This window comes from Cyanistes caeruleus, chromosome 2 (genome assembly GCF_971803275.1).
Source record: "Cyanistes caeruleus chromosome 2, bCyaCae1.hap1.1, whole genome shotgun sequence".
Taxonomy (NCBI): domain Eukaryota; kingdom Metazoa; phylum Chordata; class Aves; order Passeriformes; family Paridae; genus Cyanistes; species Cyanistes caeruleus.
Genome location: NC_141702.1, coordinates 39,250,643 through 39,274,892, shown reverse-complemented (window position 1 = coordinate 39,274,892; position 24,250 = coordinate 39,250,643). Strand labels below are relative to the sequence as shown.

Below are 24,250 nucleotides of genomic sequence, written 5' to 3'. Positions count from 1 at the left end.
TATGAAACAAAAATACAGGAACACTCAGAACAGTGTGTTAAGTCTAACTGTGCATATTACCTATTGCTGTTTGAAAGCTGCAAACTGCAAGATGATCAAACACTGGTGAAGTCAAAAGAATGCTCTTCAAATACTTCATCATTTAATGTTATTAAAATAATTTCTCATTTGCATACAGAATTTCATATAGCATATTATTTACAAGAGAACTCAATGTCATATAAAATTGTTTACATTCATTATAGGAAATTATTAATTATTCTGGCTAAATAACACAAAATCAAACCTAGTCCCTGTATACAAACTATTTTTTAAAGTTCAACAACCTGAATATTTTCCACTTTTTATTTCTCACTGTCTTTTACTGTCAGCTGTTATAACCTCCCACCAAGGAAAGAGAAACAACTTATTTTGCTCGTGCCTTACAATTCCAAACTGTTCTTGCCTTATGGATGATAAAAGATCAGCATTGGCATGAACATTGTTAAACATGAATTACTGCCTTTTAAATATGTGCAAAACTCGATTGTTTACATTACCAAAATTATCCTAGTGATAGAACTCCATTTTTCACATTTTTGCACTGTCCTGAAGACATGAAGTACTGTTAATTTAAAAACAAGGCTGGCAAAAAACTTGACAGAAGCAATACTTCTGTCTACAAAGTTTACGTAGAAAAATCATGAACTAGTTATTTTCAAGGAACTCAGGATAAATGTTACAGCAAAAGTTCTCTCAAGAGCTGACAGAATGCGAACAAATGCTTCTATCTGCTATGGGAGCTGGACTAAGCACTCAATAAGTCAGCTGAATGAACACCTAGCATGTACTATATGGCAAGTGTAACAGGATTTATCTGCTCCCAAAATGCCAATGCAAAAGAGTGTCACCTCTTCTGAATGACAAGCTTTAAATGAACAGCTGTTTCAGACATTAGCAGCATACATCAGTAGTATGTGTGTGCTGATGTTCATGAACTTTCAGCACATTTTGAAACTTGTATTAGTAGTGGGTCACTTTCCTTAAGTTTGTCAATATCCACTTCTACTCAAAATGCTCTTACTGTTGCTGTCCAGTGAACAGAAACTGAAAACATCCAGTAATGATACCAGAGCAAAGATAGCCTTCACTGGTGTGTTATTAGGTATCAGAGTATGTTTCAAAATCAGTATATGACATTAAGATAGACAGGCTTATAAACACTTATATGCAATCCTTATCTCACTATAAATCCAAATCAAAGAAGTAAAACTATCAGCCTGTGTGTGTATGGAACAAAATACACTGTTATTCGATGAGCAATTTCTTGAGGTCTCACATGAGGATGCCAATTAAAACCCACTGGTTTCACACCTGAAGTGTCCACAACTGTGTTCTGCCACATCTACATTAATGTGTGTAATAAGTACACCGTAGTAGTAACAAAATTCCATTTGCCACCATCACCCAGCAACAGTGTTCCCTGGCTGTGATTTGAAAACTACTAGAGGCCAAATTTAAAGTCTGTCAAGCATTTTATGTCATCCCTTTTTTTCAGCATAAAAGAAAATAAACTCTGACTCTATCATGGAAGTGGATGCACCGAGTAACAGTTTTATTCCTCTGTTACAGAAAATTTCCTAGGTCTGAAAACAAGATCTTTGATAGAGGTAGTGATTTCCTGGAGCTCTTTTCGAATGCTTTCTGCTCCTTCCTCCTCTTCCATGTTATCTTTTGTGTCACCATCTCCATGTTCAGTTTTCTTAGTTTGGCTGGTCAATTGTTTCACCACTAGTCCTTGGTACTTGACTATCAGTGAATGCTGATCCTGAAGGCAAAAGATGAGAACAAATCCAGGGGATGTCAATGTTACAGAGAAGGCAGACAGTCCTATAAATTAAGATGTAATTTTTTAAAAGCATTCTCCCATTCTTGGGCAAAGAGATTTAGTGATACAGAAATATATTTCTAATGAAGTATTTGACAACCTAAATTCTGAGAGACATTCAAAGAGGCAGAAAACTGAAAGTGCATCCATGCTGCAAAAATAGGAAAATTAACCACAGAAGCATGAAAGCAATGTAGTTAGTAAACATCATCAGTTTTGGCAGTATAAAATATAGAATTTCACTGTATTTGCTTTTGAAGTGGTACATCTTTCTTTAAAACTAGATTAGAAAAATTTAAAAAGCAACCATGCTCTAGCTCAGAGGAAAGACGTAAAAAAGTTCAGTTTTAAGAATCGTTAACATCCCCCAAGACAGAACTGTCTCTATGGTTAAGTCAAAGGACTAACAATAGATTAATTTTTAATTCAATAAAAAAAGAAAATTGATGATAGATACCTTAAAAAGTGAGTTTGCAATGCAGTACAGATAAGAGAAATTGTATATTCTGTACATAAAGTAATGTTTAGACATGAAACCAAATGGTGCCAGGTTTATGCAGCAAAAATAGTGTAAGGCACACCTTTCTGTCACAGAAAAAATGTAATTTCCCCTTAAAAAGCTACAGAAGACTACCTCTGGGATCTTGCCACTTAGGAAATTAATGATCTGTGGTACTGATCTTCCTGGTGCATGAAGCATGCAGTGAGTTGAAAACTGAAATAACAATACTGATGTCAGGTGCAGAACAAGAGCTGGGTCTTCTGTGACTTTGAGCTGTTCAATCAGAGCTTGTCTATGCTGAAACAGGACTTGCCTAAGGAACAAGAATATATTAAACAAAAATATGATTCTGTAATTCTCTTAAATAGTAGTTGGTCACACATACTAAAACTTATTTAACATCCATTAATTTTAATTTTCATGTCAAATCATTTATATGGAATTCCAAAACATTAATTAAAAAACAAAACAAAAAACCACCCAAATCCAACCAACCTAACAACAACAACAACAAAAACTATCACTGGCACAGCCCAGATTTTGAGAGACTCCTAGGGAATTTATACACTATATCACAGAAAGTAGTGAGCCAACAAAATCAGCTAAATGTGAATTCTCTTCTTTCTCCTTCTCCTATGGATTTAGAACTGCTTGACTTTCTATTTTTAAGTTAAGCACTTTGGAAAGAAGGACTGCCTCTTACACACTGAGTATGACTGCTCCCATATTAAGCATCCAGCATTTGTGCAGCAATATAGCCACATTTCATTCAATAAATAAAATTGAAGTACCTTTCCTTCTTTTTGTCTCCTTTTTTCACCATAATACCACAAATATCCACTGCAGAATCAAGGCACGAAAGAAAATCTTCTATACTCTATTAAAAAGAATATAAATATTTAATCTGTGTTTGCAGATTATAAAAAAGTTTAACTACTGTTCACAATTAATCACATAAAAGATGACTGTGAATACACTTGAAATAAACTACACAAAAAAAGAGAAAGTAACATGTATTTAGTAGAAATTACCTTTGTTTGTCCTACAACAGTTCATATACCTAAATACTAACCCAAACTGTGATTCATTAGTCTTGGAAATAAAATGAAAAAATAATGCATGTTCTACAATTATTTACAGATATACTTTTTATTGAGAAACACCTCAGGATGGCCTTTTGTATAAAAGAATTAATAAATAGCTCTCCTTGTGCCTACACTGCCATAATCTGAAGGTTTGGGGTTTTTTAAATATCTGTAATTTTACTAGTTAAGAAATGCATTGGAGAACAAGCAAGAACTCTGGGAATAAAACACAAGAAACATCAACCTCTTTACACTGGAGCTTCTTGCTTAGTTTTCACTCTTCTCACCTGCCCATGAAAAGCACACTGGATTCCACATGGCAGCAAAGAGCCAAAGGTCACTATCAGAATCATAATGTAAGATCACCTTATCACACACTTTCTCTCACTGCCTTAGACAAATACAAAAGATTATTCTGCCTTCATTCTTCACAGCAGCAGTGATCATATATTACACTATGTGTAATTAGCATTATACCAGCATTATTAGCATTCCATCAGCAAAACAGAAAATCTAAACTAGATTAACTTTACCTTGCCATTCAGAGAAGTATGCAGTTTAGTTAAAGGACCTTTGGTATCTTCTGGCAGTTTACCTAAAATCTTGATTCTACCCTGTATGGGACAAGAATGGAAATAATCTGTAATATTAATCATCTTTTTAGATGTAGGCATATTTCAGGTGAAGCAATTACTTATTGAACAAACATCACTGATCTACTTGAGACTGTTAGAAAGGAACTTTTATTTCTGTACCTCACTTGTGATTGTAGAGTAATTTTCTATTGTCATCATTGACTCAGATGCCAAGAAGTTGAAAACCAGATTTGTAATGTCTGTACACAGTGTCTTCAACAGGTGTTTGGCAAGGTTAGTCTGAGTATCATCTGTTAAAAGAAATAAGTGATTAAAGAGACTTATTATAGTTACCTGATCCCTGTGATATTATCACATCTCCTTCATCACTGTGGACTCTATCAACCATGAGTAGTATGAGAGTTATCTGGATATGTGAAAAGAAAGTCCCTCATTTGCTGTGACGTTCTTGTGGAACATTGTTCAGTGAAAAATGTGAACTTTCAGGTCTGTAAGAACATTTTAATGCATTGCTTGTAATTCAAAGATGTATCTGTATAAGCGGTAAACTACTCCCTGTACAATCCTCCTGAACCACTGCTACTGATCAAGTCAAGAGTATACAGAGGAAAATTCTGCAGGACAAGCAGTTAAATAGAGTAACAGCCATGTGACTTTAAGACTGAAATATTGGAATTTGGAAAAATTAAAAGAGGCTACAGAACATATGTTCAAGAACAAAGGCTAATTGGACGTAATACCATATACTCCAAAATACAGGAATATCAGGTTGTTTTGCTAGTGTTTCCCTCTGCTAGAAGATTTCCATGAGGAAAATTCTAGGAGAAAGCTAAATAAAGCAGAGAATCTTGGAAATGTCTACAGTATTTTCCTAACACTAACTTTTCTGCCACACCTTACAGAGTAACCCCCTACAAAATGAATCTGACAGACTATCCTCAAGCAGCAGCTACTTTCAGAATCAAACCTATGAGTTTCAAACAGCAGCTTCTTAGAATAAGGTGCCATTCAATTTTTTCATTAGTGGCACAACTGGGAGAATAAAGTGTGCTTATCAATATTTTCCTTTTTTTTTTTTTTTTTTTTTACCTAGACAGTGAAAAATTGGAAGGAAGGCAAACACTTGGAAAAGAAAGACAAGAACACAGTTATCTTGACATAAGATAAAACAGAATATAGATATGAAATAAAGAAAATGTATTTCAATTACTATGCAAAGCAATGCATTTCAGCATAAAGGCACTGTTAGGCATACTAAACACATCTCTAGTTTTCTCTTTTTCAGAATTTCCTTTTTAAACTTTTGCTCCTGTCTGATCTTTAACGTAGATTCTGGAATGAATTTAACATCCTTGAGGGAGCATATTCATTTTTCAAAGTATATATTTTGTACCTGTGAAATGCTTTGCTCCCTTTTCAAATAACCGGATGTTGTTGTACAAGTTTGAGAATTCTTCCTGCAAGTCCTTCATAGCCTGTCTTCTGTTGGCTCCAGAGGAAGACGTTGAAGACGTAAAAACAGAACGCACAACTTCCTGGTAAGTTTTTGTCAAAGGTCTTAGAACAGGAAAGAAGAAAGGGGAAAATACTGAGCAAAGTGTAAAATTGTACTAGGTTTTCCCAAATATATCAGCAATAGAGAAAATTACCTCATTATGTAGTAAATGACAGGGACATGTCTATCAACAAAGCACTCTTTTCTAAGCAAGAAAACAGACTGAAGTGTAGGTTCATCTGAAGTGAATCACAAATTTTCTAACTCCACCTGAATTATTGAAATTACCTTCTTAGATGTTCAGCAATTTCTGTAATAAGCTCTTCAGGGCAATCCTGTATGCGGGTCTTTAAAACATCCTCAATTTCCTCTTGTGACATGAAAGAGAACTCTGGCTTCTTATTCCTACCTGTAGTGGCCATAAACAACACTCATTGAGAAAACATTCCTTTTAGTATTGCTCCAATTACTCTGTGGCATGAGACACTGCAAAGCTTCAAAGTCCAAATGCCATAGAAGAAATGCATTATCAACAATGGAAAAAAAGGGATGATTATACATGACAGTTGAATTTTACACATATGAAAAACTAACAAAATTTCTCTTTTGATCACTGAGAAGTTTCTGTAATAGACATCTGAAGTAGCGTATGAGGATATGTGTTTTTGGTGACACTTTTTGTCAGTCTGTTTGGCTGTTTGGTTTAGAAACCATAGTGTCACCAAGACCAAATGGAATTTAAAGTGCCAAAACTGAATAGAGTGCTCTGACTTGAAGAATTTCAAAAGGCTGTTGTTTTTATTTTTACAAACTTCCTTTAGCAAGGTACACAATCATGTAACAGTGTCCTAAACTTGAGGTTACAGCATAAAATCTGAAACATGAGAGATTAAATCAGACAAGGTGTTCCAGTAATAGAAGCAACTTATACGCATACAATTTAGTGCATCTCTATTTCGGTTTTGCACAAAACATGAACTTTTCCCAGGTGTAGTGGACTTTTTACATATAAGAATGAGATGAGAATGATGACAGAGAACCAGAAAAGGACATGTTCCAGAAGCACCTTAAAACAGGCTTACTGTGCACGTAAGTATGGAGATCAATGATGTTCCTTGTTGTGCCACAGTAGTAATGAATACACAGGGCTTACAAACAAGCGAAAAGGGAGGCTAAATCAGGTTTTAAAAAGGATCATATTTACATTTGAATGGCTTCATCTGAGTTTACCTTGAGATCACGGTTCAAGTTATTCATTATAACACAGTAATATATGCAGTAATAAGGGCAAAACAGAAAGCCTACACCAAAACCCTCTGCAAACCACATAAACTGAAAGTCACTGAACATTGTTTTACTCAGTAAGTAAATAGTCCTGAAAAATAATTCCATTTATATGTGAGTTATGGTACTCTGTGAGAGCAATATCAAACAAAATTACTACACTGTATTTCACACTTCAAATATCATGTTTAAAAGTATTTTTCAGTCAGTATTGAAAGTCTGGACACTACATATAAAACAGAAGCACACATTTTCTGGTTCTCCATCGAACAAAAGAAAGAACACAATTGCTTCATTTACAACTACTATTTGCTTTAAATTTAACAGTGCTGGCTTTTACTTAGAAAGCTATTCATGCTCCTTCTTGCAATAGTGGAGGTAGAGAAATAGGCACCAATAAGTAGCGATATTGAAACAAAACATTAGTTTTGACTGTGTATTTTATCCTATGAAGAAAAAACCTGTTTGACTGCTATGATTTGTTAATTTAGGCCATTCAGTTATCATACACTATGCAGCAGATGTTACAAAAACAAGTGTAAAATTCACCCCAAAATCTACAGCGTTTCCTACATAAAATAAAAGATAAATATAAAATGGTTTTGTTTCCTTGACTTCAATTTCTCTTTTAAAGACTAAGTTACACTGTTTGGCGAACAAGTAATTCCCTTTTAATTTAAACAGCAACATCAGATCCACTGATACAATTTTAACTACATAGTATTCACATTTTAGCTGACCTTACCTAAATAGTGGGGGAAGAACACATATGAAAAAAAAAAAGCAAGTAGAAAAACCATGTTGAGTAGATATGAATAGATAGTACCTAAAATAAAATTACAAACCTGTGCCAGTCCCTTGTGACTCTTCATCGCTGTCAGCATCCTTTCTTCCTTTTTTCTTGGTTTTCTTAATCTTTATCTCTCTGGCATTCCCACCACCTCCTCCTCTCACGCTTCCACTGCCCTCTGGTGGGGAATTATTTGCTTAGTACACAGGAAAGTTTTGGCACTTAAAAAGTTTACAGTACCCTAGCAATTTATCTGTGTTACTTGTTAATGCTGGATTGAAAAACACAACCTGATTCTAAACACAACCTAGAACACATATTTCAGAATCTCAGGGCCATAAGTTTCATTCTTAAATAAAAGAAGCAACTGAAGCAAAGCTTTTTATAAGCTAATGTCATTAATAAACACAAACACTAATATTAAAAAAAAAAAAAAAAAAGAGCAGGGTCTTTCTTTAGCTAAAAGCAGATGAGATACCAGAGTCCATAATGTAATGGGGCATTTCCTGTCGGCTGCAAATAGCATCTTAGTAAGCATTTAGCATTTTCATTAGAAGATGCTAAATAACTGAGTTTGTAAAAAATATTTCAGATAATGTAACTTTGTTAATTTTCAGAGAAAGTATCCTACACTATAAGCATTTATCCAAAATGTTCTTGGAAGCACATATTCAGCTAACTAGAGCACTCAATCTTTTTCAACTTTTCCTAGATGACTATAGAGCAATGGGATGTTCCAGTTCTGACACACATAACAAATTACTTTCTTCAAAAGTCCTGCAACCAACGTATGCAATGCAGACAGAATCTCAATTTGTTATACAGTCCCTCTTCACAAGGCAAGCTGTTCTGCTCCTTGCTCCCCTTTTCACAGCCTCTTCTGCTATTTTTTCACTTGGAAGAAATATAAACTCCATGGTGCCATATACACTATGCCTTGAGAAAGCAGGTGTTTTTTTCATTTAAATATGGTCCAAGGTTTCAAGTAACTACATTATGTAACTACTATTGTTTAAGAAGAAGAAGAAACACAAAGACAAGATGCTATTACTTAAAAAGCTAACTGCATCTGTTATGTGCCATAGATGGATTTTTAAGCATAATTTTGCAGGAACAGCCAAAAAAAGTAAAGCTTGTGCTTTCCACAAGCTTATTTGAAGTGTGACTGCATTAGAGTAATTACATTACATAAAACTGTTATGCTGGTGTGTTCTTAGGTAATGCACATAACAGTCCATAATAAAACATTTCAGTGTAGTGTTTGCTGATGGTGCAGTATGTTACCTGTGGCTATGAGTTTGTCTAGACACCTAGTACAGACTCAGTTGAGTCTCACTCCTCCAAGGGCTGGAAACCGAAGCCATTCTATTATGACAGTTCAATTAAATTCCAAGCTTCTCTACCTTAGCTATGGCCTAGAAAAATCTGCCATCTCTTGTGCTAAAAGTAAGTTTAATTTCCATGTCAACTCAGGCCTACTCATGCTTTTTTTTTTTAAGAGTAGAGTGTTCTATTTTGCAAATGAGTATATTAATCCAAGCCAGATCAGTGAGCATCAGTGCTCTAGTTCTCTTACTTTTAGTAGCACAGTAACAATCTGCAAGTGAGTTCAACATAGATTGCTCAGCTCTCTTGCAGCAGCACAAGAGCCACACAAAGTTTTTGAGATTCACAGTCTTCAGACTGAATACTGTTTTAAAAATCAGAAAGATTTTAAAGGGTTAAACCCACACATTTTTATTCTTCCTTCAACTGAAATCTATTCCAAACAGTCACCACACAAATGGAGTACTGTTTGGGATGAAAACAGAATATACCTCAAAGTAAACTGTCTTAATCTCCAAGTAACTGTTACATGTGCAGACAACAGAAAATTCTATGGCATGGTTTTCTCAGAAAAGATGACAAGTATTCTTCAAAAAAAAAAACTCAAAACCTCATTCTTGATTTAGACAAAGTTTTTTGTAATTAACATCTCAAGACTAATAATAAGAAACATATTCGTTTTCCTGGATCCCTGAAAAATGGAGACTAAAATTGAATCTATACTGTGTAATAAAACATGGCACAGAGTCCCTAACCTAATACTGGTTTTATACAGTCTGATGTGATCATACTGTATAAAATAACAAATAACAGTATTCCTTGCTTCTAAAAACAGTTACCTTGTGTTGAACTAACTCAAGAGACCTTCATAGTACTTCCTCTACATTTCTAAGTCTGAAATTAGTTCTCATGGGCATAGCTGAGATGTATCAACATCCACGGTATAATGGTAAGTGGTTAGATTATTTCTTAATATCTTAAACAATGGACTGGAAATACTTAATGGACTACAAAGTATACTAACTTTTTATTTGAGTATTTCAGAGATAAAACAAGTTTGTTTTGGTTTTTTTTTTGCTTTAGCTGAATATTTATGTTTTACCTGTTGCTTTCTTTCTTCTTTCATCCTTTTTGTCTTTTTTATTAGCGTATGAGTTCTCTAAACAAGAAGCCTGTTTTAAATCTTCTTCAGTGATTAAATTAACAGGGTTGTTTTTAATTTCCTAAAATGAAGAACATGCACATCATAGCAAAAAGATATACACAGCAATGGAAGAAACGTTTATGCCATTTGGTCATTTTCAAGTACACTAATCAAACATGTTTTCCAAGTGTAACACATGAGACTGGGCTTCCTGAGTGCACCAGAACATAAATTACACCCATTAAATACAGAAACTTGTTGTTCATTTGTTTTGCTTCTTCTCTAGTTGTATTTCAGATGAGATGTACAGACATTTTAACAGTGACTAGAAAGTCTCATGAGTTTTACTCCAAAACTCAACGTGCACTGCACCTTGAGCAATAAAAAACCCTACTGTACCTTTTCCGCTTTCTGTTGCATCAGATCAGAAAACAGGTCAGCACAGCTGCTTAAAAATTTCTCACTGACTGCAATGGTGTCACTGAAGACTAAACCTGAAGAGCTTTTGTTTAAAGATCTCATCACTTGCTGGAGCAAAATCCCAACATCTTCTACCGATAATGAGCTGGGCAGAAGAGTCTAGAGTAAAGAAAATTAAAATACAATAGCCTTGTAAGTGGGTAAACAGAATAGACACAGACCATTTGACATCTGCTAACTAGTTAGAAAGCACTGCACTTTTCAAATTAAGCCAGTAATTTAAGAGTACACTCTATTTAAATTTAGAACAAATCAACATTGATCTAGGAATATGTGTTACCTCTGGGCAAATGCATGGCAACTTCTTCAAAATGAAGCTCAACAGCTACAGAGCAACACCAAACACAGAACAACAAGCAGGACTTAAGAGCAACAGTTAATGCTGTAAGGCCTAAAATCAGGACTTAGCCAGGGATGTGGCTAACATCCCTCTGTTCACCAGAAGTGTTGTAAGCATTTAGTTTTGACATTTTCTCGAAAAACAAAAAAAACAAAAACACACCAACAGAAATATATTGCTGTCTAGCAGAGTACTTTCACAGTAGCTTTGAAATGAAAGTTAGTCTTGGATATCTATAAACTGAATGCCAGTATGTCCTTCCCTTGTTTTTATTCAGATCAACTCAGAGGCAATTAAAGCCCTTTTACTTGTCATTTTAATTAAACCGAATTTTCTTCTCTGACAATGTAAGATTTCATTATACATATATAATATATATAGTTTCAATAAAGTATCATTTGACACAGAAATAAGAAAAAAGAAATAAATCCAACAACAACAACAACAACTGAAAGGACTACTTACTGCTACATCTATCCAGCTTCCAGAGCTGATAGCTTCCTCCACAGAGGCTTCAACTTGATCCACCATTTCTTGACCAACACAAGCTGCTCTCAGAAATAAGAGTTGTGCAGACTTGTATCTTTTTTTAATGTAGCCTACTGGGTCAGGGATGCCAAGTCTATACAACGCATCAAATTCTACAAAATAGATAGATTTCTGTTAAAATTTTGTTCCTTCATGTCCATGTAAGAGCTTATGGGATGACTGTATTTTGAAAGGAGGAAATGAAGAGTTACACATATTTTTTATACTAGTAAATGCTAATGCTGACCTAAAACTTAGGTCAGTACAAGTTATGTCTAAGTGTTGTTAATAGAAGTATGCATATAGATCGAAGTCACATCCATGATTCAGAGTCTAGAAAATTGTTTTTTTCAGATTCTTATACCATTAAGTTTATATTTGCAGTCATATCTTTCCAAAGTATTCTAATATAGCATGAACAAAATTTTACAATACATACAGTGTCCAAGTGTTTTGTTTTCTTTTTGCTGTTTATACTTAAGATGTGGAGAAAACACTCAGACTGACAGATACTCCATCAGTCAACCAGTTTTACAGAAACACTTAATACTATCATTGTAAGTTATGGTGTAAGTATGGTCATGGTAAGTTAAAGTATTTTCAATCTGCAAGAATAACTGACACTTGACCCTTTGTGACCATAAGGGGACATATTCCTCTCCTTATTCAGATCCCTATTTTCCCACAGCTCATAGTGTCTCAAAACACCATCATCCATCATCACTCAGCTTGAAGTTAGATAGACTTGCCTGGATTCAAATCAGCACACTAGTGCTACTCACTCCAGTTATACAAATATTATTTTGAAAAAAAATTCTTCCTGAGCTCTGCATATTTGGACTATTAGCAGCCAAAGTCTGGTTGTAATCTGGACACCTGGCCTGAAACTCCAACCATGATAATCTGAAAAGTCTACAACAAACAGGCTAATCAATGTCTTCAGAGCAGTAACAAGAAGAGTATTTGTAAGTGTTACTGAGAAATAGTTACTGGTTAGCAGTATGGCCCCCTCCACTGAGATACAGTTCATTGTGATAAAGTAACACACATCATAATGAGCAAGATGGTCTTTCAGCAAAGGAGTATCAGCCACTGCACTGATTTCCACTTCTTGTGAGGCTTCACTCTAAGCACCAGCTATATTAAGGTAAGATAAATTATCTACACTAGTTTTAGAAAGCTATTTTATCTGAAAGAACAAAGATTAATTACCTAAGTAACCATTCTGCTTGAAAAAGGAATCCACCCATTTGTTCTGTGTTCTGGAATAGATGTCTGGAACAAACACAGCCTTATCCTGTCTCCCACCAACCACGGTGCCTTTCAGACGACCAGCATTAACAAGTTCTTCCAGCAAAGCTACAAGAGGAAAATAAATGAAGAGATGTTTCCAAAGTTAGTATATCCATTAATCAAAATATAATTACTTTCCTTGGTTTGTTTCTTCTTTATTTCTTTCCAATTAGTTTGTGCTTGTTCTGGTGAAGCATTGCTGACCTCTGTCAATTATTTTTAACATTTATGAGAATTTCTTCACAAAAGCACTGGAAATCAGAGAATGTTTCTGAAAAGTAAGCCACAATGGCAGGATCAAAATGGTTTTTATTGAACATTTGGAAACCTGGGTAGTTTTAGCTTTTAATTTAAAACATGCAGACATAGAAGAATCTTTCTCTGCCAGAAAAATAAAACTTACTAGCATTTTATTAATAATTTCTCTTTGAATTCATGGCTTGCATGTTAACCAAAATGGAAAAAAAAAGATCTGAACACAGATCTTTTCTTTCTGAACACAGAAAATGTCATGGAAAGTCATTATCTAAACTGCATAACACATAAACTGCCAACAATAACCACTTGAGAATACACAAATACTGTTGACAAAGAACATATTGATAACTGGTAGTACCAAAGTATTAAGCACTTCTCAATGCTAAATAAGATTTTTTAAATCCACTTAAGTTGCATGGGAATATCTGATTTGCCTCCTATGCTCTGCTTCTGCCTTTTTATAACACAAGAGATATATTTTAAAATATCAGTGACTTCACCTGCTAACTCTGCTAATTTCTGGAGCTTTGCCAGATGGCTTTTTTTATACTCAGTTTATGTTCATTTCTATTTCATTAAAAGACAAGTTTTGCTCTGGAACAAAACATTAAATTGTATCATATGGCAAGGCTTCTTCCTCATGAAATAAAAGCAGCGGTCAGCACTACCACATGCTTAGTACAGCACACAGAGGTTTAGCTCAATTATGCGGGGAAGCTCACCTGAAAGCCCAGTTCCAGAAGAAACAGTACATAGTGAATCATGATAGTTTTTGTCAGATATGCCCATAGTGTAGGAGAGCTTCTATAAGCTAGCAGCTATTGAACACAACTGCCACTAGGAAAGCTGAACAATACTTACACTGAAAAAATGCAGTGGATGAGAAACTGATTTAAACAAGATATTGCCTTATGTAATTTAAGAGCCAGAAATCATGTTCTGCCATGGTTCAGTTACATTGAATAAAATGTAACTTATAAGAACAATTCTGTAAATAAAATAAGTTTTTTATACTTCCTAATATTTTAGTTGCCCTAGAAAATAGAGTCAATGTGCCTATTCCACTTAAGCAATCATCAAAAAATACTGATTGGCTCTCTGCAATTTCAACTTCTTTTTATTCAAAGTCTTTAGAAAAAAGAATCAGACTTTCCTGGAGCTCCACAAAATGGGTTGAAAAATCTATTCATGAACCACAGTCTTTAGGGAAAGAAGATGTCAGAAGAAAAGAAGTGAAATGAAGATATCAATTAAATTCTGTATTTTATCAAGTGCCAGTTCTAAAACTCCAGGGCAGAGGAGGTGCTCTCAGAGATTTCACAGGTCATTGCTCCAATTATTTCTAGACAATATTTTGTTTTAAAACAACAGGATCCCTGTAGAACTACCATAAATTCTCATTTATTTTTAAGGGTGACCAAGTAGTTTGTAGTGTCCTTTTAGGTCTCTGTCAGTCTGAGAGATGTCTCAGTGTCCCACTATGTCAGTCCTACACCAGTAAAATAATGATCAGAAATGAATAACATCTGTGATTTCATTGTGCTTTGTAATTAGTGTTTTAATCTGAAGGGTTTCTCATTTCTAAAACTACTTTTTATCATAACTTTATGAGAGCTTAAGATGAATAGCAGCATATCCATGTGAAAGAACCAAAGAACAGTATTTATCCTGTCTAAACCCAAGTATTGATTAAACAGTTAGCTACTTGTAAATTATACAAATATTACACTAAACTTACATTTTTATTCTGGAAAAAAAATTTGTAATCAGGAATTTTTTATTCAGAAAAGTGACAAAGACCACTTTTAAACACATTGCTAACAGCAACAGACATAAAAAGCTAGGAAGTAACATCATTACAAGGTATTTTTCTAATTTCCAGTATTTGTGAAATTGAAATGGTATCTTAGCAAATGAACACAATAAAATCTGGCAGTGAATAAAAAGATAAAAAGGTCTTTGAAAATTAGAAAATGCAGAGGTAATGAAAGACAGTAAGAAAAACTAAAGAAAAAGATGAACAAACTCACTAAAAAAATCCCAAGAAAGTACTAGAAGTACGTATTGTGATGATCACTAGTGTCAGGAAAACACCAGAACTCCAATTCACATTAACACTGTACATCATCAAAGCATGATGATGTACTTGAAAGACTTATCTGAAACAGACTGTAACCAAATACTGAAATTTGCTGGGTATCGAGACATTATTATAATACAATTTCACAGATTTTCCCTTTAATCTATGAAAACCTGGATGGCACATGAAAGAAAAAAAGAGGTGGAAATTTTAAATTGATTATGTGAAAGTAGAGTGTTTATATGATTTTATTTAAGTGCTGGGATTTTAATTTTTAATGAATACGCTTGTGGCAGAGAATAGCAGGATAAGCAGAGAGATACTACAGTGGAACTAAAGTGAGCAATGCCCTGAAGGCAAGAAGACACAATCAAGAGAAGCATTAAGGTTCATGAGAAGAGATAGAAACCATTAAAGGATTTTAAAAGACCAGCAGCACTTGGTCAGCCAGCATAGAAGACTAATGATGCTTGAAGCAGCATTTTTGAGAGATAGGAGAGGGCACACAAAGTGACAAGTAGAGCCTAAAGATTTCAGCAGCTGAATAGGGAATCTTTATGCATTTCTATTTAAAAAAGGAATTGCAGAAAATAAAAGCAGTTTAAGGATATGTTTTATCTCTCAGCACATAAGTCATTTAAGAGTATAACAAAAGCTTAGCCTCCATTATCACAGAAAAAGTCAATAAATAAAATCCTGAGCAATTAATGCCATTTGACTACATAAAATCTGTCCCCTTTTGTGTGCTTCACTGATAAAACTGCTAGTAGCTAAGGGCAAATAATGAAAGAGATGAATAAATAAGTACTGTACTTCTTGCATCATTGTGCCCCCAGAGGCATTTCGTCAACAAATGTTTTCCTTGCTTCGGATACAGGGAACATCCCTTCATGGATAGCACAAAGGGTTTTATACTTTCTACACTAAAGAGAAACAGATTGTTCTGTATCTCAGAATTAAGGCTATATAATAAAAAGCTTCTTTGAAAGCATACTTTTAATAATGAAGAATGGACTTCCTAACAAATACACAAAATATTCTGAATGAAACTCACAGTAAAGTAAATGTTCTTGAAATCCATACCGAGTGATCAAGCTACTTACAGGTGTAGGCCTTGGAAAAAAAGAAAAACAAAACAATATAAATTAATGATATGAAACTGATGCTGAGAATCCAGAAATAAAAGAGGTTACTATAGATGAACAGAACCACATAGTATCCTAGCCTCAGGATGTTTAAAATAGCTTACAAGATCTTAATTCTGAATTACTGTGAAGTGATAACACAAAAGCTATGATAATTATTGTAAGCAAGCTTCTGCTTTGTTAAGTTTTCCTCTGCCTACAAAGCGACACAAAAATTTATTGATTTAGTAAGAAAAAGTTATTTATAATCACATATAGTTACATCAATATGTAACTGACTAAGAAGCGGTGGAGCAGAGGACAGATATTCTACAAAGTAACAAAAGAACTATTTAGATTACCATTTCCTTCAGCCAAAACACTACAGTATATTGTATATTGTTATACTTCCCTTGTTTTTCAAAAGAGAGTCCCCATTTCTAACAAGTAAGTCTAAGATAACTGAGAACTGGTCCCAGGAACTGAACTACACTGAGGGGAATCTATCCATAGGTCTTTTTTTTTCTCTTCCTTTTCAATCACAAGTGAGTCTGGCCCATAAAGACCTATGGCAAAAATATTTTAATATGTGGTTGCAGGCATTGCAATTTACCGTGTAATTGCAGTGAAGAGCCCACGAATGCGTGCTCGATGGCGGGACACAAAGGCTTCTGTAAAAATCACCCCACGGTTTTCCTGGTCTAGTTGTCCATGAATAATTCTGCCCAAACGCTTGGATAATGCCTGTAAATAGAAGAACTGAGCTTTTCTAAGCATGCCTTCTTCCATCAGATATATAGGTATCTAACGACAGAAAACATTGCAGAAAACAGAAGCATGATTTACAGATGCACCATGAAAATTAAGATTTAATTTTAACATTAAGTTCGTACAAAATAGTGACTTAAAGCCATGGATATTGCAAAGATAAACAAAGAAGGTGGTCACAACTAATTCTGCATTTGCCAGGTTGCTGGCTTTCATCACCTGTATCAGAAAGTCTCCTGGAAGGTCGTACGTCTTGCAGAGTTCTGATATTGTCACCTGGCCAGTTTCCTGTAGTTTATCATTTATTTCTTCTGCTAATTGATCCAGATAACTCCTTTTGTAAGAACGAGAAAAAGAAAAGACAACACATTAAGTGTGACATTGAAAGTCAGCCTCAAGATCACATAATGAATAACTGACCTCTTTTAATATACTTCCTTCTGTTACATCTTTGCAAAAATAAGATGAAAATTATTTTAAATTAATAAAGTGTATGTCAAAATGTGTGTTTTTTTTAAAAAGCCTAAAAAGCTAAGCAGGTAGTGAGCATTAAGATGGGCCATTTATCTACTTGTATGGAAATTTCAAGTAAGAGAAAGAGGAAAACATGTCAATGAAAATTGGAAAACAGTGTTAGTAAACAAGACAGGTCTTAACTATTTCAAGAGAGCCAGGGACTTCATATTCTTTGACAAGAACAGATCCTGAAGCTCAGTCAATAGAAAGGACAACCTCTTTGTTGGGTTGAGTAAGAATAATAGTAAGAGTACTATATCAGTGGTTGTTAAGTGTGCTGGAAACCATGAAATAACTAGCTCAAGCATCTTAGGCTTGTGAGGTAGAACAAGAGGTAGAAGGTTTTTCAACAGCTGAGACAGACAGCAAAGCCAGAGAGCAAATGAGATTTGGCTGCTGTACACAAAGCCACTGGGTAAGAAATGAAGCCTCTTAAAGGCAGGACATTGAACATAGACGATCAGTAGGAGCTTTACATTCCGGATTCACCAGATGCTTTGCTGAGATAGGCCTCACCTGCCTAAGGTAGCACTGATCACCACCAAGTAGCTCTAAAAAATGTATTTCACTTCAGAAGCAACAACAGTTAGACATTATTTTTAGTCTGCATTTTAAGAAATAAATACGGCATGAATTATACATATTTCTCCTGAAGGTACTCACTCGTTTATAAGCTGTCCCAGTACAAGCTGAATACCTTTTTCAGATTTAACAATGTCATTAGCTCTGTTTTCAATGTGCAGAAGGTCCACATTTATTACCTAAAAAAAACACCTCTTATCAGAACTTTAAATTAAAAATCATTCTCAAACACTGGAATATTAGTTCAACATTCCTACATCTTGAGGAAAGCTGCTTTTATTTTTTTTATATTATTGCACACAAAAACACACTAAATTTGTGTTTTGGAACAAAGCAGCAGTGCTTTAGGGAAAAAAGAACAACCTCTCTTTGCAACTGTTACAAGGTTAAAAGAAACATATATAATAAAAAAATACCAGAAAGCAGTAAGAGAAAATAGAAAACTGGCTTTCAGAAACATTTTCTGTTTCCAAGTAATTTTGCTCAAGCCTGAAGGGAAAATTAGCCACAGAGGAAGAGTACTGTAGTACAAAGATTAGTGGAGACAAGAGAATAAGGAAGGAAGAGGGAAGATTCAAAGAGGCGTGCAAAGTTAATTATGCATGCTCCTACAGCTTTAAATTTATATGGGCAACATATTTCTTTTCTGCCTTCCTTAGTTTACAAAGAAAGAGTTCATAAACAAAAACTCTATATATCAGTAATGATTTCAGAAGTCCTAGATTATCACTAAACAGAGACATTTCAACAAAGCAATAAATGGACAGATTAAGTAATCTGCAATACGTTGACATGAGCTACCAGCTATTCATAAAATTTGTACTGTTTTAAAAAAATAACTTAGCTGGAGTATAACTCATGAACTCCATATCCACACTATGCATGGTGAAGAAAACAAAGAAGTATAAAGTTTTCATTACAAAGTTACCTGTTGTAAGTCGACAATGTTAACTCGACCTTTGAGAAAAGTTAAAACACACTTTTAGTACATGAAACACATTTCAATAGATTTAGAATATAGTACAGCTCACTATGCACACAATATTTAATTACTTTTTCTGTAGACCAAGTAAACTAGTCCATGATTACCCAGAGATTGTTAAAACTCTCTACCTTTGCATGAACCTACTAACAAAAAGCCCAGAAATTTTAATTCAGTCCAAGTTGTCCCACTGGTATGATACACAACGGCAAAACACAAACTGAAGCAAACCTGTGGTAACAGTGAGAAAATGGCTAATCGGTATGGACATAATAAGAAGTTAATTTCTCTAAACATATGATGCTGTGAAATTCACCCCTAAGTATAACTTAAAGTACACTGCCTGTTCATTAAAAGCCATTGACAAAAAGCTGTCTGAACAGTACTTGCTTCCTAAGTCACATCTTCCAATACAAGTGGCTCTTCACATTGGTAAAATAAAAGACCTGTCAATGACAATTTACAATTATTATTATAGTTATTATAATTATTATTATTATTATTATTACTGTTATTATTATTACTGTTATTACTAATGGTGACAGAAGAATGACTTTGAAATTCCAAGACAAGGCCAAACATCTTGGCCACGTACCAAACTATATTAAAATGCCAAATTTCCTTCAAAAGGATTTTTATACAACTTTTGTGGCAGAAATTCTACATGAGTGAAAATAAAACAATTAACATATCTTATGTAAAAATCTAAAAGCTTGACCCAGATCTGAAATGAAAATAAAAGTAGGTGAATTAATGTGTAGATGAAGCAAACTGACTTTTTCTGAAAGATTAAGGGTACTGACAGCTTTCAAATTCTTTCTGTAGCCTTCAAAATTAACTTCTAACTCCAAAGGAAGAAGGAAAATGCCACACTTACCACCACAAACATGAAGCTCATCGTGGATTTCCTTACTAATCTGTGCTGGCGTGACATACTCCTTGCCATCAAGTGTGTGCACTACTTCCAGCTGCTTTTCTGCGATCAGCTTTGTGACAATTTCTATACAGTTTCGTTCTGACAATCTATCAAAAGCAGGAGTCAGTAGTTATTCTAATGAAGTAGTTCCCAAAATTCCCCTTAAACTGACATTTCAAACATACTAAGCACAGGAAGTACAATGAAGACTGCTTGCAGTTCTTTGAGAATATACTTTTTCGGACAAAGAAATTAATGTCTGCATCCAGCTTATCACCCACCAAATCATCCATATGGCTTCACTTAGGCGGGTCACCTCTCCAAAACTTTTACTCTCCTCATGAAGAGCTATCAGCCCTGTCAGCTGTGAGAACGCACCTGCTGGTGAATATAGGAACGCCTGTAACTAAAGAATTCGTGTCTATGACACTTCTGTGCGCTTTTATTTTACTTTTACGCTTTTGTGATTCATTTTTCTTTAACAAAAACAAATTCTGGGCAACGATCTCAACTGGTCAAGCAGACAGAAGGGAGAAACCGAGCACTGGAGCCGCGATGATTTTGAGCAACTCGAACTTAGTTGTGACTACACACTCAGTCGCTTCCGTGGGCCTGCCCGTGCTCTGGGGTGCCAGAAGGGCCCGCGGGGCTCCCTCAGGGAGAGACTCGGGGAAGGCAGAGGGGCCGCGCCTGGCTGGGCCCCGCGGAGGAAGGGGGGCGGCCGGCGCGGGGAGGGGGCGCGGCAGGCAGGCTCGGCGGCGGTGCCGGCGCCGCCCTGCTCACCTGTGGGCCACCTCAGCGAACTGCGCCCGCTGGAAGTCGGCCGCCAGCTGCCGGATCTCCTCCCAGGCCGCCGCCATCGCGCCGCGACACGTCAGCCCCGGCCGGGCGGCGGCGGGCAGCGAGAGGGACCGGCCTCCGCCCGCAGCGCCGCCCCGCGGCACGGAGGGCACGGAAAACAAGCGGAGCAAAAGCCAACTGCAGAAAAAGGAACAAGAAGCGGTTTCCGCAGTAGGGGCTGAATCCCGGCCAGGCGGGAACGGGAGCAGATCTCTTGTGCTGCCCGCGCCGGCCCGAGAGCGGCTGCTTCGGTCGGGCCAGGGCTATCGCCGCTGGGCCTGGGCTGTGAGCCCAGCTTTCAGCGTGAACCGCGCTAGGAAGTGCCGCTACCTAAACCTGAGGTGAAATTTAGACCACGAGTTGGGTATGAGGCCAGTAGTGTCGCCACTTAACGGGACTGCTGTTACGCAGCGAAAGACAAGCTGAATTTATTTAGCTGTAGGCCAAAGGTGAGCTCCAGGGACTTAAAGGCATTTTCGGCGCTTCTGTGGAGCGGACCGGCCCGTGGCAATGGCACAGAGCGCTGCACAGGGAGTGCTCCCGCACCACCAGAGCTTGGCACCTCCCAGGCGGGACGGCAGCAGGACACTGAGAGCTGCCCAACACCGGGAACGTGGTCCGTGCTGCTGAGGCTCTGTCCTTGTCCTTCCAGATTTCTTGCTGCTTCCTGCACAGCCGCTGATTTCACTGACCCTCACAGCCGCTCTGTGACTCTGCCTTCCAAAAGCCACAGGGAAATGTCTCTGGCTGGTATCGTGCTGGGTGCAGTTGAAATAACGTGAACAAAAACTTTGCAACTGGCATAGTAAGTTGCAACAGCATCTATGGTGGGATAAGTATGTGGCTTCAGTTTTGCTGGTCGTTCTCTTTGAGATAAAAAATTAGAGGCAGGACTCATTTTGCTTGGGCATCTGAGGTTTGCTCTCTTGAGAGCAGCTCTTCCTAAAACACAGATCTAAACCAAGCTCACTAATTCAGCAGGGAGGTGTCTCTGCTCCTCCTCAGGCAAACAAGACAGCAAGGGAGATTACTTAGTCAGGTCCTTGATTTAGGCATATTTCTGTGAATTAATAATGTAGTGGAAGAATAGGGAAAAAAATGTGATAGCAATTTTGGGAGCAGTTTTTATGAAGATTATATAGAAATAGGCTACCATAGGGGAGAGATCAGGAAAAAGAACTAGGGACTTAGAACTGTATTCCTCCTACCTAATCTTAAACGTAGTCCATTAATTATGCGTATACTCTACCAAGCAATAGAGAATACCTTTCAGCTAAAATCTGAATCACTGGACTGACCAAACTGGGCATCATAGTTAAGATCCTAAAGTGATGTGTAATGGCTGGGACCTTCACTTGTCTGAGTATGACTTGAGTTCAAACCACAGTTCCCAGATTTTTGGAAACGGTCATCTGTAAATAGTGCTGAGTTATTGTTTTTATTTGTTTGTTTTTTATTATGCTAAGAGTTATGTTCTACCAGCATGCAAAGGAACAGATGAATCATAAATAACCAACAGTTAAAAGCATTTGGTATTTCCAAATTGTAAGTTCTGAGTCTGCAATCAAAGAAATTTTGTAAGGACCCTTTTCTTCTGAGATGTATGTACGCATGTACAACAGATGCATTATTATTTTCTATACCTAATTGCTATTCAAGTAGCAGTTCAGATTTTTTTTTTCTGTAGAAATCAATTTTCTTTAGGCAGCTTTTAGGTTAAATTTTGTTTTAAAAATAGAGTAACAAATTCATTTTACTATACTTGCACAAACCTCTTGCAGTTAATTTGGCTCTAATGTTATTAGCATCTATTTTATGCATGGGTATGATGCTGAAAAATTAACTTGATACCATTTATTTTTCTGCAGTTCTTCTGAGTCCACTGATTCCAGAGCTATCACAGGAGGAGAAATGTTTTTGCTTCATTGTTGTGGGTATATAAAATAGGTGTGAAGGTTATTGTAGCTGTAATGATAGCGAAAGTTTAAATAAACTTTTACATTATTATTATGTATGGATTGATGGCTATATTCCATTGACACAAAGCAAATAATTTCTTATGAAAGCCATGCACAGTATTGCTTTGATTCACTCTAGGAATATCAATTAACCCTGTCTTAATTGGGGACAATAAAAGCAAACGATGAGGTTCTTACTCCTGTCAGAATGAATCGATGCAATCTGTATGACATAAAGTACATTATGAAGGTTTGCATTCTAGTATTCATGTAATCATATAATAGTGATATAGTGGGTGTTTTTTGACTACATGAGATATTTTTAGGTGTATATAGAAAATACATAGAATGGATGAGTAATGCAAAATAGAGAAGAAGAAAGTTTCTAAGAGGTGTGGTTTGTCACAAAACTTTTTGCTTGGCATAAAAAATTAATTGAAGGAATTCTGATATACACAGTATATTTTCCTTTCCCTCAGAAAGAGCAGAGTTACACCTTTTAATGGAATCTTAGCTGATATTTACAGGGAATTGGATTGTGTGCAGTCTATGTTTTTGATTCAGGAATTTATTAAGACAAAGACAGTAAATAACAGTGTAACTCCTGTTTTGATGAAAAATTAGAAATTATGCAGGTGGAAATGAATAAGTAATTGTGTAATAGGATGTCTGAAAATGGTTTGTAAATTGAATAAAATGGAGTATAGTATAAATTAGAATTTTTTAAAATGGTTCTTTCCTTTCGCATATGCCATGATATTATCTTTATAGCTTGCTGGAGATCTTTTCCTACCAAACAGGTGAATGTGTGAATTTGAATGGTTTAGCTGTCATGTTTTGCTCATTAATATGTTTACTTTGATTTTAGCAATCAAAAAGGTTACTTCTCATCTCATTTGTTTTTTATTGTGCTGGTATACAAAATATTAGTAACAATTTTGATGTGGTGATTCATAAGGCTTAGTCTGATGAAGGAACAGGTGCTTAATGACCCCTTCCTTTATCAGAGAGAGCTGGCAGGATGAAGCACAAGCTTTTTTAACTGGCTATTGGACTTTGATTAGAAGAAGGGTTTTCACCCTGGCTGTTTGTTCCACGGGTAGCTTTGGCTTTTTTCATTTTCACGGTTCCTTTTTAATGCACAGTTATAAATAGCTTAATGTTTTGCTTTTCATTGCACTCTTTTCTCTTTTCCTGTCATTTGCACTGTGGCTGTGCTAATGGGAGGGTGGTTAGCTCAACCTCAGGCAGCCTTTTCTGCATAATTGGTTCAGTTAGGAAACAACACATTTTCAATTAATTAGTGTGATTGCCTACCTAACAGTAGGTAGGGGAAATTTGGTACTCATTTGGTTCTTTCTCTGCAGTGAATATTCATAGCAGTAATAAAATCTTCCCTGAGCAAAATATTTCTAAATATACATTCTAGAAATACATTCTAGACGAACAACACATGTATGTGGAAAATCTCACAAGTAAGACTACTAAATGCATCA

General features: G+C 35.9%; 1 protein-coding gene and 1 long non-coding RNA gene across 2 annotated transcripts; one reads left to right on the top strand and one right to left on the bottom strand.

The window, feature by feature from the left end:
* Positions 1 to 120: 120 nt before the first annotated feature.
* UFL1 (UFM1 specific ligase 1) lies at positions 121 to 21,234 on the bottom strand. The gene is made up of 19 exons (XM_086876566.1): positions 20,740 to 21,234; positions 19,918 to 20,063; positions 18,987 to 19,015; positions 18,140 to 18,237; positions 17,180 to 17,294; positions 16,806 to 16,936; positions 16,123 to 16,181; positions 12,650 to 12,796; positions 11,375 to 11,550; positions 10,489 to 10,668; positions 10,048 to 10,168; positions 7,675 to 7,797; positions 5,834 to 5,954; positions 5,444 to 5,607; positions 4,210 to 4,340; positions 3,988 to 4,068; positions 3,161 to 3,246; positions 2,502 to 2,682; positions 121 to 1,807 (listed from the first exon to the last, which is right to left on the bottom strand). The coding sequence occupies exons 1-19, from the start codon at positions 20,814 to 20,816 to the stop codon at positions 1,595 to 1,597; spliced, it is 2,379 nt and encodes a 792-aa protein (XP_086732692.1). The 5' UTR covers positions 20,817 to 21,234; the 3' UTR covers positions 121 to 1,594.
* LOC111925713 (uncharacterized) lies at positions 20,946 to 23,470 on the top strand. The gene is made up of 3 exons (XR_002862410.2): positions 20,946 to 21,245; positions 21,449 to 21,601; positions 22,665 to 23,470. It is a non-coding gene; the product is annotated as an uncharacterized LOC111925713 (long non-coding RNA).
* The last annotated feature ends 780 nt before the right edge of the window (positions 23,471 to 24,250 follow it).

Bases quoted from the DNA above. Each gene is read 5' to 3' on its own strand.
- UFL1 (XM_086876566.1), bottom strand. From the start codon at position 20,816: ATGGCGGCGGCCTGGGAGGAGATCCGGCAGCTGGCGGCCGACTTCCAG. The intron at 17,295-18,139 runs GTGAGTACCTTC...TTCTTACAAAAG, and splicing joins CTGGGACAGCTTATAAACGA to GAGTTATCTGGATCAATTAG. The intron at 16,937-17,179 runs GTGATGAAAGCC...TTCTATTTACAG, and splicing joins CAGGAGACTTTCTGATACAG to GCATTATCCAAGCGTTTGGG.